Source organism: Pipra filicauda, unplaced genomic scaffold, assembly GCF_003945595.2.
Source record: "Pipra filicauda isolate LSUMZ 115617 unplaced genomic scaffold, ASM394559v2 scaffold11_size5308982_pilon, whole genome shotgun sequence".
Taxonomy (NCBI): Eukaryota; Metazoa; Chordata; class Aves; order Passeriformes; family Pipridae; genus Pipra; species Pipra filicauda.
The window spans coordinates 5,082,989-5,099,078 of record NW_024103652.1 but is presented as its reverse complement, the minus strand read 5'-3'; the positions used below and the strand labels follow the sequence as shown (position 1 = coordinate 5,099,078).

General features: G+C 39.9%; 1 protein-coding gene across 1 annotated transcript in view; it reads left to right on the top strand.

The window, feature by feature from the left end:
- The window catches only part of DGKQ (diacylglycerol kinase theta), a 95,361-nt gene that overhangs the window by 17,634 nt on the left and 61,637 nt on the right, over nucleotides 1-16,090 (top strand). Inside the window, exon 2 of the mRNA XM_027748065.2 lies at nucleotides 7,583-7,662. Coding sequence (XP_027603866.1) covers nucleotides 7,583-7,662 — 80 coding nt within the window. The remainder of the gene's footprint in view (nucleotides 1-7,582; nucleotides 7,663-16,090) is intronic.

Genomic DNA, 16,090 nt, shown 5'->3' with positions numbered 1-16,090 from the left:
ACATGGTCAAATTTATAATCTGGTGTATTCACTTGAAGTTAAAGAACCTTGGCTTCTGTAAGTTGTTGTGCTTTTAGCAAGCTGAAAGTAATCGTGCTGATTACAGTATGTGAGAGTCTGACCTTGACTCTTCAGACTCGTAGTTAGATGCAGTTGTAATGCACTCTTAACAGTAATGCTCTCTCTACTGGAGTTAATGAAAATTACTGGAAGTCTTGAAAAGACATTGAAAAATTCACCCTGCTGGAGTGAATTACTCCTCTGGAGTAAATGGCAAGAGCCATTATTCTTGCTGTAGTATCTGTTGCATTTAAAATGTAGTCACACTTGGTTATGAAGCACAAGGCTTGACCTGCACTATGCTTTGTGCTGCTAAACTTGATGGCTGTGAATTATTGCTCAAGTTGGCGGTCTGTTGCACCAGGTGAGTGGTAGGGTAAAAAATGCCTGTGCTGTCACCTTCCCAAGGGGTCCATCAAACCCCAACAGTTTCCTGGAGAAACAGCAACAATATCCTACTCTTGGTGCTCATCACCCTGGAGTTTGCAGCCAGGAGACAGTTGGTTCTTGGAACTGTCTGCTAGCAATGCAGGCCCTGGCCAAAGTTACCACAATGTCCTTTTGCCACCTGTAAGGAGCTAGACTTCTTGTGTCAAGACACAAGAAGTGTCTTCAAACAATTACCCTCTTGGGGCAGTCAGAATTTGGGGCAGTTGTGGCCTGTTGCAGTCACATACAGCTAAGTCTGGAAATATGTGGTGGGAAGTGTTAAGGGGCATAGTCCTCTCTTTTGAGAGACCTGCCAGTCTTTGGCAGAAGATGTTGCTTCTTGCAGCTCCTGGGACTTGTTCAGATAGAAAAAGAAGAATTTGATTACAGATTAGTTTTATTTGATATAGAAGATGTAGCACTGGGTTGAAGGTTGTCATGTGAAAAAGGAGGAGAGAGATTCCTGGGATGTGGAAGTTAACCTGTGAGTGCAGAGACACAGTTCAGAGTAGGAGGAGTAAAGTTACACTGTAGGTATCTGGTGAGGACTTTGTCCACGTTTGTCCATCCTCTGTTAAATCTTCTTTTAAAGGTAACTTCTTAAAGATGTTTTGTTTAGAGAGGGATCATCTATAACACTTGCTGACACCTGTTGAAAAAACCCAACCTGTTAGGTATTTATTCTGGTAGAAACTTTTTTTCTCTTTTGTCCTGTAAAATTTCCATGTACTTAGGAAAATATAGACAACATTACTGTGGCTATCCAAGTCCAATGCCAGAGTCAGTTGCTAATCATAACCATAGCCTTCTCTTAGTCTTGTTTTTCTGAGCATCATGGCAGAAAACAGATATAAAGGAGGATATTGTGCATGGAAGGTTCCCAGTGGAATTGAAAGTTGGCATTCACAGTGTGTGAAATGCTGCAATAAAAAGACACTGACTGCATGCCTGTGTCTGGGTGTCAGACAAAAGCAATAGAGGGAAGCAATGAGCTCAGGTGAGGTTGCACATGGATTTATGTCAGGGGTGTTGTAGTAGGGTGTTGTGCTACACAACTCTTCCATTAACAGCCCACGACCCCCTCCATAAAGGCCAGTAGTGAGGTGAGACACCAGCTGCTGAGGACTGCAGAAGAATATTTTAAGTGAATTAATTTTAATCTATCGTTTTATTGTTTGGAGTGGTTGAATGTAAAGTGATGTTTATGAAGCGGGAAAAGTATTCTTACGAGTTGATGGGCCTTGAGTCAGCTTTTACAGATAGGCAGGAAATGAAGTTAGAGTTGTAATGATGCATCTGGGGAAATATGTGTCCATTTTGTAATTGTCAAAAAAAGGCGAATGGAATGCTAGATCTTATTAGGAAAAGAATGGAGTGACACAAAATTATGGCCAGCTCTGTGCCATAATATAAAATCACAGTGTGCACATTCTCATTTCTTTTTTTTTTTTTTAATCCCCCTTGTAATTCTTTCACGTAATCTATGTGCATTAATAGGGCTTTTTGTAGAGGACTCTAGAGATTTTTCGTTTATGTAATACTCCTACGTATGTCAGGCCATCCATTCCAGTAAACTCTCCAAAAAAGGGACTGCTTCCAAGTCTTATATTTAACAAGATACCTCAGAGAATTACTGCTCTTAATTTAGTTTTATTTATATTCACTTTGATAAACTGGGTATGTTCCTTAATGCATTGCATTTAAGTTTTCCAGAAATGAAAAATTTATTATGCTCTCATAGCTGGGCAAAACAGTTCTGAGTTTCTAAGATATTCCTGACTGATTTAATGGTTTGTTTCAAAAGCAAGAATAAGCCCTTTAGTGTCAGCTAGGTCATTCAGTAATCTGTAACCTTTGTTAAAAGATTAGAAGGAACATTGGCAGGCACTTGCTGGGAGTTATAGTTGGTGAAAGCAAGCGAAATGCGAGTGAGGTACAACACTCGTAAGTAATGCCAAACAAAATGAAATTATTATTTGCCAAGTCATCCAGGCAATGTTGAGGAGTCGTCGTATTGTCAGTTTATGTCAGAGTATGACATTTTCCCTGTGCTGGCTCTGTGACAGGCAATGCCAGTTGGCCAAAACAGCGTGTTGTTGGGAGTTATTGAAGTTGGCTAAGGTGTGTAGAGAGTGCTCAGCTGCGGGAACTTGCCTCTGTCTTCGGGTGCAGGAGCTCTCTCTTTTTCGGGGTCCTCAATATGACCTGTGGCTATGACAGTGTTGATGGCTCCTGTGTGAGTAGCAGACCACAACGTGCAAAACCCAAGAGCGATGGCACCCTGCAGTGAGTTCAACCGAAGGGAATTGTTATGAGAAGGAGAGTGTTTCTTGATGCTGATTGTGGCTCCTGCTGCAAGTTAACTGAGAGGCAGAAACCCGAGGCAGAGGGGCAGGAGGTGGCAGGCAGGACAACAAATCCAGGCAACAGAGGGGTTGGAGGAGGAATTGCAATTTACCTGGCAGGTGCTTTTGTTAAGCTCAAAATGAGTTCTCACAGTGAATAGATCCACAGTGAGTCTTGTGTCACATTTCCAGGAGAGATCAAATCCATTTTGGTTTTGTGTTGATATTCCTTTATCCTCCTTGGAAAGCAATTTGGTAGCTCTGCTTTTAAAAGTGTTTAAGAAATGTAAAGTTAGATTTAAAAATACAATTGTTAAAGATAAAATAAAAATTAAATGAAGGCCAACATGTTAAAATGCAAATTTACAAATAAATTTATATTTGAAAAACAGCAAAATTGAGATATGGTATTGCCCCAAAGAGGAAACAAAACTAGTTTTTAACATCTTACACACTTTTCCTCAGGACTGGGTGCTCTCTTCAAAAAGAGAAAGAAGATTATGTGTTAAATTTTGTATTACATCATAAGCAATTCTCACCCAGACATCATTTGCGTAGCACACTGATACATTGCTAGAGTCTGTACAGGACATAATCCACCTTTTTCTTCTTCATACTTTTGAGTTCTGCTTTGAAATCTGTCTTGAGGATAGAGACAAAAACGCTCATGTGAAAAAAGTGTGATATATCGGAGGGTGTAAATAGCCCTCACTTTTCTAGGATGTGTTACACAACTTATGAGTTGCAGTGATTCCTAGATTTTATCTCCTGTATTCCTAAGGAGGGCTGGAGAGAGATGTTTTCTGTTTCCTTTATAGTGTATGTTGGAGGGCTACTGGCTGCATGTTCACTCAATGTTGCCATATGTACACATTGCATTTATCTTATCAAAACACCAAGGGAAACAAAATGTGGTAGGAAAAGCAATGGCTTATGGGCAGAGACTGCTGTAAAGCCACATATTGTGCTCGATGTGGACAGGGAGCAGCCCTGTGGTACCCGATGGACACATGGCTTCTTGCTGTGTAGTGGGAATTACTAATCTTTCACAAGAAGGAAGTCATTTGCTATTGAATGGAGGAAGGGAACAAGGGAAACTTGTCAAATATGGTTGCTGTATGCCTGAGCATATAGTTAGGTGCTTGGAGAGACCATGTGAAGTCCCCTAAAGCTTTAAGTAAATGAATTTGTAGATTCTGACAATGTCTCTTGAAATCATGGCTGTTCATCTTCTGTCAGTGTTGAATAACTTCATGCGGCTTAAACCTGGATATAGGTGCCTTGTATTCAAAGTCCAGTTTGAAGGTTGCAGGCACTGTTTTCTTCAAATACGCTTTGTGTGTTTGTCCCTCCCTTCATCCATGCTGTTGGGTACTTTTGACAGTGCTTAAGATGCTTAGCTAAAGAACGCAGGGAGCGCTGCAGGCTTTCAAGCTTGACTGAGACCATCAGTTTTGTATAGTGTGTTTGAAAGATGCAATTGAAGTTGCTTTGTTTTGACGTAGGCAATTCATAGTTGTGTCTGCTTGTATCTCATCACTAAGTTTGTAGCATCAAGAAATCCTCTTCCTCTAAAGAGAACAGCCTGCCCTCTTCCTTTAAATGCTTTTTCCTCAAAATTTTGCATTTAATCTCCTGAAACTTCACACACAGTGTCTTCTGGCTTGTTTTCCCTGATAAAAGGTCACCCTTTAAAAAAACCCACAAACTCCCTCCTGACTGTCAGAACTTCAGGCTTAATTGTGTTGCCTCTCTGGGACTATTGATATGAATTCAGGATTCCCCTGCCCTCTACCCCTATGCTTCAGTTTGACTTGCTGCCATTTTGGGTTTATTTCTTTCTTTGTGGAATGTGGAAAATAAAAACAAAATGGTGACTTGTAGGAGTAATTTCACCTCCTGAGGAATGTGACAAGCAGAGGAGGGAGTGTGTGAGTACCTCCTGAAAAAAATGTGTGAAAATCTTTTGTGGAGAATGTTGCCGTGTCTGTTTGGGCACTCCTTATCTCCCACTGTTTGTCTCCTGATATTCCTTAATTGTATTATTTGCAAATGCTTCAATTTTTCAGTTGAAATCTTAGGGAATTAACTCTTTTGTGTGTTATTTTTTTTCTGTATGTACTTGAACAGTTAGAACCTTTATGCACCTTCCTGTTTTGCTCCTTGTCTGAAACTTTTTGTTTTTACTGCTTCTCTGAAGCTGCTGGTTTAGTGTATTTTTTCTGTGCCATGAGGTGTTTTCTTAGCTGAACCATGTATTACTGTCTTTATGCAGGTCCGTGTTTTGCTGAGTTTGTCACTGCAAAGAGAAAATTGAGTGGTATTGTGTAGTGACTTGAGTTGTCTGAATAAGTAGAGAACATCTGTCAAGGTCTGTAGAAGCATCATCTCATCTATTGATCGGTTATTCTCTGAATTCCCTGAGCTGTTTGTGTAGGGCTCAGTTTACTTTTGCATTGAGTTTGTGTGGACTTAAATCTGGTAGCCAATTGAAGATAGTGGCCTTGCAGACTTCAGTTGCCTGCTGCTCCTTGCAGATCATAACATTTCTGTGATCAGTCTGCAGCACCTTGCTCTGTTCCTTCCTTTCTAGCCAGCCTGCTTCTGAATTAAAAAAAAATGAGGGAAAACAGTGTCATTTCACTGAATTTCATTAGTCATTGCTGCTTCCTCTTTGACTACACCTCACCTCTTCATGAACTTCTTGACATCTGCCAGTTTATATTCAAAGCGTCATTCTCTGCCTTTCGTGGTTTGAAACCATCAGGACCTTTGTCAGGATGATTCTGCCTGCAGAGGTCAGTTCCCTCACCTCGCCAGGTTTCAGCTGAGCTTTGGGCACCACTCTGGGATAGTGAAGAGGCCACTTAAACAAGTGGCTGGGGCAGATGTCTTCCACTGGTGATGGGATGTATGTGATAAATTTCAGATTAGCTGATAATGGGATTTTTTCCTGTAAGTTCTGCAGACCTGCTCTCACAGCAAGCAGGTGACCCTCCTAAAAGCATCAGTAGAAATATTGCTGAGACCTCAGGTAAGTTTTGGTGTGTTATCATTAAGTATGTTATCACTACATCCATGTTGAGACAACATACGTAAGTGATGAGAGTTCACCAGTTCCCTGTGTGGAGTTATACCTGTTTTCTGGTGCAGGAGATTCACCATTCTTCTGCCTGGACAATGACTTTGTTCTCTTCGGTCTCCTCTGCACTGAAGGGCTGTGCGCCCCTTCCACCATAGAGACCACCTCCAAATATGTTGAACATTTGCATTTTTAGCTCTGAGAATCTGCTTTGTCATCCTTTCTTGACTATTACCTCTCCTTATTTATGCCATTTTGGGGGGCATTCCCACTCAGGAATGCCATCAGCCTTAAAGACATGCATAATATTTCATGTCACCCAGCAGAAGATTTGGTTCTGCTCCTTCCTACTTTATTTCATTGGTGCAGTAATCACTCTGGGTTCAGTCGTGGATGATGAACAACATGTTTATACACAGTAGTGACTTGCAGTGCTTCTTTTTCTGACTTGTAGAGTAATGAAAAACAAACTCTGCCTACTGCTGACATTAAGATGAGTGCCAATGGGAAAGTAGTCATCCTTCTTTTTGTGCTACCGAAAGGAAAAATTACTTTGCATGGGCTGGCAGCAAGTTGCTTAGAGAAGTGGACCTGGATTTTAATGCTTCAGTTGGCATGGAAGAAGGTGCAATGCAGTGTTGTGCAATCAGAAGTCGATGAGCAGGAGAAGGGGGAGGAGAGGAATTTGACTGCTTTTGATGGCACTAGCAAATACAGTCAGTGGCAGCAATGGCCTACAGATGGGAAGTCTGAAGCACTTGGAGTGTGAAAACCCCCTGTGTACAGCAACAGTTGCCACTGGCAAGTGATCTCTGCCCAGGCACTGGGAGAGGTCTGCACTTCCACACAAGAGGTCAGGGCCTAAGCGTCTGCATAAGGCTTCATGCTTGAACTGGTAGAGAGTAATAAGGACAACTCTAAATCCATAGCTTTGTGGCTTATTAGTTCCTAATTAATCTGAAGTGATGGGAATGTAATAAAAAATCCCTTCTTTTCTTTGCACAGCTTAATGTAATGCAAATCCATGGTAAGAAGCTGTGGAAAATACCCCACCCCCCATGAGAAGTGATTTTTTCAAACACTGTCATGGTTGAAAGCACGCTTTCTGGTGCTTGGATGGAATTATAAACCTGTAATAAGAGAAACAGTTAGTTGCTCTTGACTTTCAAAGCTGCGTGCAACTGGTAACCTTTAATTTTGTCTCCTTCATCCGTTCTGCTCAGTGTGTAACAATACTTTGTTTTCTCCCATTTATTTATGTCACATGCACTAGCTTGTAGAATAATTCACTTTCAAGCATGTCCATCTGCTTTGGCTACATCAAAGAGCTGTTTTGGACTGTTTAAAACTTCTTTTGAAATTTAAGAGCTCGTTTTGATACTTATGGAGAGAGAGTGTGGGAGGACATAACTTGCCTGTAATGCATTGGGATAAACTCTCCTTTGCTTTTCCATTGCCAATATCTTAGTAACGGAACATGTTGGAGTTCACGCACTCCACAAAGTGCAACAGTCATGTACGTTCTCAAACCCAGGGTACAGCAAATATGATTAAAAAAATGTGTTCCTAATTGTTTTTTTACTCCATATGGGTTTTTGTTTGTTTGCGTTTCACAAAGTCCCTTGCTTGCGAAGATTTGCTCATGGTTCTTATTTTATTTCCATAGTTTGCAACTTCATGTCTCATGAAAAGTGCCTCAAGAATGTCAAGATACCATGCTCGTGTATTGCTCCCAGCCTTGTAAGGGTGAGTAAGCTCACAGTGGCTTGTCTCTTTCTTTGGATAATAGCCGAAATTTATCACAAATGAACATGATGTAGTATAGCAGTGGGATTTTAATATCGTAATGCATAAATTGTGTTAGTAATCACTGAGGCTTTTATAGCTGCTCAAAGCCAAAGCTACACTTCCTTTGAAAAGTCCCTGCTATGGGGAGCTGTAGATAGTCTGTCTTTGAAGACCAGTTATTTGCTTTGTTTAAATATTACTAGGTGTTCTTACTGTGTGTCCTTACCTGGAAATCTCACAATAATGAACTGGAGAGACTGATTGATATCAGTGCTCTCTGAAGACTGTACCATGTGTCATAAAAACAAACTATGCACATCAGCAACTTTTTTTACGGAAGTTATATATTACTGGGAAGACACTGTAGCTTCTCTGCCTAAAAAAAAAGGCTATATTTGTCTTCTGTTGATTGCTGCATCCTAAATAAAGTCATTACATTAAAAGTAGAGGATTTCAAAGCCAAAAAAAGAGGGCAGGACTTCAACTGATGGTAGTACTTCAAAATTTATTTTGGTAATTAATAAAGTACTTGTCTTCACATGGCATGTGACTATCTCCCATAAGACTTCATGCTTAAGACGTTGCTTCTAAAGGGTGTAAAAGATGAATCAACTTTACAGAAGACAATAGGATGCAACTAAGATATTAAGAAGCTAAATTGAAGAGAAAACAAAGTGTATTATTCACTTGGGAAAGGATGACAGAAGAGGAACAGATAGGAAGAAGGTCATGAGAAGCTTACTAGAGAAGTAGTAAAACACTACAAATACCTTAAGGAGCCATATGCAAAAGTCAGATGAGACATGGCTGTAAAATCAGCATTACAGACCTTGCTGACCAAAAGCATTTATGAGAATCCATTGTGTAGACCTGTGAAGGGGAGCTGATTCCCTTCTTTGTGTCCTAAAACATTTTCCAAGTTCCTTTATATTGTGGAAGCCTGTGCAGGAGCCAAGACATGAAAGTTTAAGCAATATATAGCTTGGGTTATAGGAATTGAATAGAGAAAAATTACCCATCTGTTTTTCTGAAATATGCTTTGTCTAGATAGTAATGCTGCAGGCTTTGCCAACGTGCTGCTTCTTCCTTACGTAATTTTCAACTTGAGAGGTGTACCTTAGGCATCAAAAAGGTTGACATAGAAAGTTGCCAGTGAAATAGTAAGAAATACTGCTGTAAGTCTTAGAACTTCCCTGGTAAAGGGAAATGTAGGTAGTGAGAAATACTTTTACTAAGAATTAGCATCTACTGCTGTTTCAGTATCCTGGCAATCAGTCGTTGTAGCATGAGAAAAGGAGTAATCAATCAGATGATATAGGTGTCTTTGTAAGCGCCTTTGGGGTGGATGGCAAACCCTGGAAAACGGATTTAATTCAGAGGGTCAGAGTTATAATAATTTCTGACTGCTTCTTTTTTGGATTTGCTCTAAATTTAATTCACTTTTCAAAATAGTATTTATTCCTTTGCTTTTATATGGTAAAAATCCTACATTTAAACTTACTAATGTTTCCATCTGCATCAGTTGTAGATGTCAGTGTAACTTTTTTTTTGCTCTTTTGGCAGTCCCCATAGTCTACCTGCCTCAAAACATAAAATGTATCTTATGATTTTATGTGTAAACGTTAAGCCTGAATTTTACTGCACAGCAAGGATAGTTATCTGGGTGGCATTGTCAGTCCTTGAGACTGTCTGCAGTTCAGTGTTGCTGCATTTAGCTGCAAAGAACCTTCTGTGTTATCTGTCTTGAGCTATAATGATTATGTTTTGAAAATTCTGGATTGTACTTTTCGTTCTGGACAGTCTTGTCCTCCTTGGCGTGGCCATCCAAGTTGCATTAATCCTGGTCTGCTTTACAAGTGACGTCCACCATATGGGAGATATCGTTTTGCATGCAAGCTCTGTCAAACCAAATACTGAACTTGGCATTTGCTTAAAGAATATAACAGAGCAAAAAAACAAATGACAATCATTTATACAATTTGTGGAAAATTTATTTGCTTAATCTCTCCTTTCAGATTATTTATTATTTATTTATTAAAAGGTCTGACGTAGGAGGGAACACTGGCAGGATTTTTTTTTTAATAGTTCCTTCAGCTATGTCAATATTCAGTGTATTACAGAAATGGAATTATTTTTTTTAATTGCCTGGATTTCATTTAGAGAAGATGGCAATTGTTAAAGCTCATCTGAGCGTCTGTCATTTGATACTAAGTCAACCCAGCAGCAAATAATTTTTCAGCAGATGTTTTGTGGAAACTTTTATTCCTGACAGTAGGGTTTCCTTCCCAGGGTCAAGTGAAGGCCCACAGAGTCATAAGCATGCTACAACTGCATCCAGCCTCAGATCACTCTTGAGGAATTCATTCTTAAGGCTGCCCTAGGAACTTTTTGCACTAGTGTAAATCAGTATCATCTGCATTTGGTATTCCAGGTCATGATGTTTCAAAACAAGCCTTCACAGATAGGTTTTCTGAACAAGTTTGCAGTGGATATGATTTGTTCCACTGGTAAGGTCTCGGAAACTTTTCCAAATTCAAACCCTCTCTTTTCTGCATTCCCATAAGTATTTGCCTACTCTGTGGTACGTGTTTAAATAAAAAGGGGGGAATGGGACAAAAAAAAAAAATCCACCCTCAAACGCCCAAACAAAACAAAATAACAGTAAAAATAAGACCTCTTTGGGTGTAAAATGTAAAGTTTTGGTTTCCCTTATTAGGTTGGAATTTAAGCTGTATTGCAAGTTTTTTACCTCTTAGATTTGCTGTAGAAGAATGTGTGTGTTTTGTATATAACTGCTCTTTGAAAACTAAATTGAAATGAGATCATATGAAAAATGATATTTTATTGAAGTATTTGCTATGCTTGTTTTCCCTTATTGGTGTGTTGGTGCATTGCTGGTATCATTGGTAATGATTTCCTAAGTATTTCCGTTTTAAGAAGAGTTAATGGACTGCTCACAAGAGTTCCTTGTGTGCTTTTATTCTTAAAGCCAGGTTGACTATAATGAAAAAATGCTAGTCTGGGTCATTATCTTCTCCTGAAGCTTTTTATGCTAAAAATAAGACTTTCCTTTGTAAGGAAAGCCGCTGCATTTGTGGGCTGTGATAGTGAATGGGAAGGTCGTGGCTCTTGCAGGGCAATCTGCTCTTTTCCTTGTCTGCTGACCTGAGTCTCTCCCTCTGGTTGCTGAATTCAGCTGTGGGCAGGGTGGTTATTTGGATCAGTTCCTAACGAACTGAAAGTAGATCTTTCTAGCAGGGCCTGTAATGGTAGGACAAGGTGGGGTAATGGTTTTAAACTAAAAGGGGATAGATTCAAATTAGATTTAAGGAAGAAATTTTTTACTATAAGTGTGGTGAAATGCTGGCACAGTTTGCCCAGAGAGGTGGTAGATGGTCCATCCCTGGAAGTGCTTAAGGCCAGTTTGGATGGGGATCTGAACGTCCGGATCTAGTTAAGATGTCCCTCCTCTCTGCAGGGGCGTTTGGACTCAGTGGCCTTTAAAGGCCTCTTCCAACCCAAACCATTTTACGGTTCTGTGATTTTACCTGGGCTCTTGGTGGATAACTCTGACCACCTTCTGGCCAGAAGGTCTGTCTCTAGTTCTCCAACACCTGACTCATGCTTGTGTTGTTTCAGCAAGGCAGTAGCTTGGAGTCAAACAGCCACAAGGCATAATTTTGAATCCAAATGAAGTTTAAAACTGCTTCCTGGTAATCTTGGCACTGCATTGATATTTCCTCCTTTTACTCCCTGAAGTGGAACCTCAGAGTTAAAGGGAAGGGTTAAACCCTTCCCTCGGGGTTAAGGGGAAGGAAGGGCTAGCACCTCCTAAGTTCATAAACTCAGGAAAGTTTATTATGCTCTATTGAAACTTGATGCAAGCTGCCTGGGAGCCTGTAAAGCTCTATCAGTGACTCTTCAGTTTCAGAAGCATTGTGGGATATCGCTGTGTTTGTTTCTTTTAACTCTTTGTCTTGATAAAAGGAGGTGGACATTGATTTCCTCCTTGTAAAAGCAAGAAGTGACTGACTTTTGCATATCCTTGTTTCTTTCCAGTACAAAAAATACTAGTCCAAGCAACTCTTAGTTGTAGTGGAAAGCTTTTACGCAAGTCTTACTTTTGAGTAGAAGTATCATATATTCCTGGTTTGAAATTATGTAGTTCCCATCCAAAGGGTCCTTGAGAGTTTAGAGTAGATAAGGCCAAATGTCCTGTCACAGAGATCTGTAGGATGGAGAAAAATAATCCTGGATATGGTGAGATTGTGTATGAATGTGTGCATTATTCCCTTGCATTAGCCAAGCCCCAATTAATATTTTGATAACTAAGCAATTGATTTTCTTGTCTCTCCTGTTCTATGGTATGTTGGGACACCATTTAATTTCGTATTCTTATCTCACTTCAGAACTACCATACAGAATGTGTACTTAAGTTGCCTTTAAACACCGATTGATATATCAAGTGCTCAGAGGAAGAATGTCAGTTTGAATGCAACTGATAGGCATTGTCCCTAAAAGGAGAAAAAAATAGGGAAGGCATTCAAGAGCAAATAGTGTGTTCAAGTTGCAGAAATATTTTGCTTCTAAATCAGAGAGGTTTCAAACAAATAAAGAGGGCTCTTTGTGATTACTGAGTAACAAGGAAGTAATTGAGAATATGTCAATACCGGGAAAAGTTGAATCACAAAGTTGATAGCTTCTCTCAGAGAGGATGTAGTCTAGAATATTAATCTAGACAGAACAGTCATGGGGTGTAGTCAGGTGTGATCACCCTATCTACCTCCCTAGAGCAAAGGTTTATGTGTTGGAGTGAACATTAGAAACTTTAGATAGGGAGGTACTTTTGCATTGAAACATCAGAATCCCTACATGTTTTTGTTTCAGGAACACCATTTTAATTGTTACCAGCAAATTTTTTTTGGTCCTGTGTTGAAGCAGTCTTGGTGCAACTACCCTTCTGGGCATTTAAAGAAGATGGTTGCTTCCAAGCTCCTTGTGCTTATCCTTAAAATACACAGCATTTTTGAACTGAAAACTAGTGACCTCGAGTTAAATTCCTTTTACTCAGTCTCTAGGGGCTGTTGTTGAGAATGTTTGTGTCCTTCTTTCTGTGTACCTTTCCTGTTTGGAAGCTGTTCAGCTCCACACTACTTCAGGTCCTGCTGACCTGCTTTCTCAATCTCTCTGGTGTGTGTTACAAAGTCATGCCAAGTGCAAGTCACCCTGATGTGATGGGGAAGAAGATGCATGGGCAAAATAATATCTAAGTGTAGGACTAGAAAAAGTTTTTAATAGGTAGTTCTTTTTTTAGACTGCCCAAGACAGCAGCTCTCACTTTGGCATTTGGTATATCTGTATTTCTCTCATTCCCCTTTGAGCCTGGAAGTTTTTGCCTTAGAATTTGAACTAAAACTTCCTTCTGCTTGAGCTGGTAGAAAAGAAACTGCTGCTGGGTGAAAAATAGGCCTTCCTGGAGCCGTACTTTTTCCCTTGCTGGAGTATCCTGAAGGCTGCAGACCAGTAAGACGACCTGGCCTGACTCTACCCACAAATCAGAGGGTGTGGATGGTAGCTGGGCTGCTCTGTACAGGATGATTCTGCCTTAGTGGCAGAGCACTTAAATTCATGATAAACTGTTGGCCATATGTTTGATACCCTGTGGCCTTTCAGGATAAGGAACAACTTCAAATGGTACTACCAAAACAAAACAATTCTATCCTTTCTTTTTCTTCCAAAGTTTGGATGTTAGGAGCAGTTTGTTGCTGTTCTTTTCTTATGACGCAGAACTGCCATTCATTTGCAGAGGTTGCACTGAAGGAGTTAGAATTTAAGTTTTAGGTTTCTGCAGGATCAAATTTTATTACAGGTTGATAGGAACTTTTACAGAAATGCGTTACATTCTCTAATGCCTTGCATTTCTTAACAGAGGGCAGGAAACAGAACAGGAACTAGGAGTATATCTTGTCCATGAGTGCAAAGTCATTCTGGAGGTTATGGCAGAGTGTTCCATTATACTTTCTGTTGATGTGCTTCGGATCAATTATTGCAAGGGCATTTAGATGCCATTTAATGGTATTACTAGTAGAAATTGTCTGTATTTTTCTGTGGAAATTGATTTTAGTGGTTTTCATAAGGTAATTTAAGTAGTTGTGTTGCAAAAATGGTTTTAAACTCTCATAAATTATTAACTTCTTCTCTGTAGGCCACCTTATGTCTCTGTACTTTCCTGCAGTTATACAGGTGGATATAAACTAAGGAATAATATCTAACATTTCGTATTCTGACATGCTGCCTCACTGGCTTTCCCAGACTGAGTTTTGGTTTTTTTTTTTCCCCCTAATGTATTGGGTGCTTGGAACTTGTTCAGCAACAAAAAAATGTTGGGAGAAGCATTATGTAATAGATGTGTTCATTGTGTTGTACTTGCTCTTACTTTTTCTCTTTTTCTGTCTTATTCCTATCCCATTTTCCATCAGACTCTGCAGCGGTTTAAAAACTGTCACTTCTAAGGCAAGTTAATAATAACACATATAATAAACAAAGATTCTTTGACTTGTTTCATAAGGGAAGAAGTTGAAGAAACAAATTTTTTTCCTTTTTTTTTTCCTTTCTCTCCCCCAACCTGCCTTAAAATTTCAATCAGCAAATTTTTCCCTTCTTTTTGGCAATGACTTGAGACTTCAGAGGATTGTCACTATGGTCTGAACAACTGCAGAATTTAGACTTGGTCTTCTTCCTTTGAGTTTTCTAGATAAGTACAGTCAGACCCTGAATAAGTTTGACTTCTGTCAGGCTCATGGCCAGCAAAGAAGAGTCCCCTGTGTTTCAAACACAGGTTGTTGAAGGGATTGGTTGCTCATTCTGGGTGTCCAACACAGTTTGTGCACCAATTCAGAGCTAAAGGAGGTCTCCTCTGTGTCTGATTTCAAGGGGAATTCTGCCTTGGGGACATCTGGCTCCACCGTGCCTGGGGCTGTGGCAGGGGTAGGGCAGGCACATGACTTAAAGGTGACACTTGAAACCTGAAGACACGTTGGGATGTGCAGAAAAGCTTACTGGAAGAGAATCCCAAAAGGGCTTTTCAGTACTCCTTGCAATTGCAGTGTCTGGCTGAGATTGTGCTCACAAAGCTCTTCTCATCATCTCTTTCTGCACATCAATTCATTTTGTAGGGTGAATTTCGTGGAAGTAGCCTTCTCCTACCAAACCTTAATTTTTGGAGCCGCTAGAGCAAGAATACAACTCTGACACTACCTCCACAATAGCTGAGCCAGACAACTTTTATATTACGGTACAGAAAGGTTTAGATTTTTCCTCTCTTGAAGAAGTAAGATGAAAGTGCGAGGAGAGTGGGCAGAGATTATGAGCCTTGAGCTTAATCTGAGATAGTTTAATTGAAGTTCCCCAGGCTCTCCAGAATATTTTTTCCCCACCAAGAACATTCTTTTTTTTAAATTATTTTTGTAAACATCCATTGTATGACTAGAGAATTCTGATTTAAAAAACCAAAAATAATGCAAGTCAGCTATGAACTTTATGTCAGTTAGAGCTGGAGGGCTGCAGAAGAATGATGGGAGTAGGATATGGACCCACAAGAAGGATTTGTCTGTGTTTTTAAAACCTAAACTTGTATGTTAGGTTAAGAACTGAAGCTTTTGGAGGCAATGATGTTTTTTAATATATCGTATTGCAGATACTAACAGGAAATCCTTTTGGTAGGGTAGCTGGCAGCCCAGCCTGGTGTGGAGCTTGAGATCTGGAAAGGCAGTTCCCTGATCAGTCAGGGACCAAGAATTGCTTCAGACAACACAGTCTACTGAAGCAGTGAGTTGGTGACTCTTCCACTGGTCAGCTGCTGTGCATGATTTTGTTCATGCTGGATAACATAGGCATATTTTGTACCTCTCTTTATCCTCTTTTATCTCCCAAAGCTTAATTCTGAGGAGGACTGGAGGAACCACATGCTTTGCAGTTTGTTTTTTCTTAATCAAACTTCCAGCAATGTTCTTTCCTCCTTGTATTGCACCTGGCAAAACTTTATCTCACTTCTTTCTTTGTGCCTGCTTGAAATACAGGATTGTTTAGTGTTACTGTCCCTACGCTTTCGGAGGCAGAAATACGCATGGGAATCTTAGACGTTTATAACTGGAAGTGACTCCCTGGGGTCATCAAATCATGTGTCAGATTTGCTGCTAGTGGTTCTCAGGAAAACCCTAACATAGAAGGAGAAAAATTCAAATCCTGCTGAATAACTTTGGAGGCTTGTTTTAATGTCCATCTGGGAAGAAAAGAAGCTATCTGTGACTACGTGTATCTTTAGTCATTATTTCCAACTTTTTACCAGAAATGATAAATTTCATGTCATGCCTAAATAATAATTTGT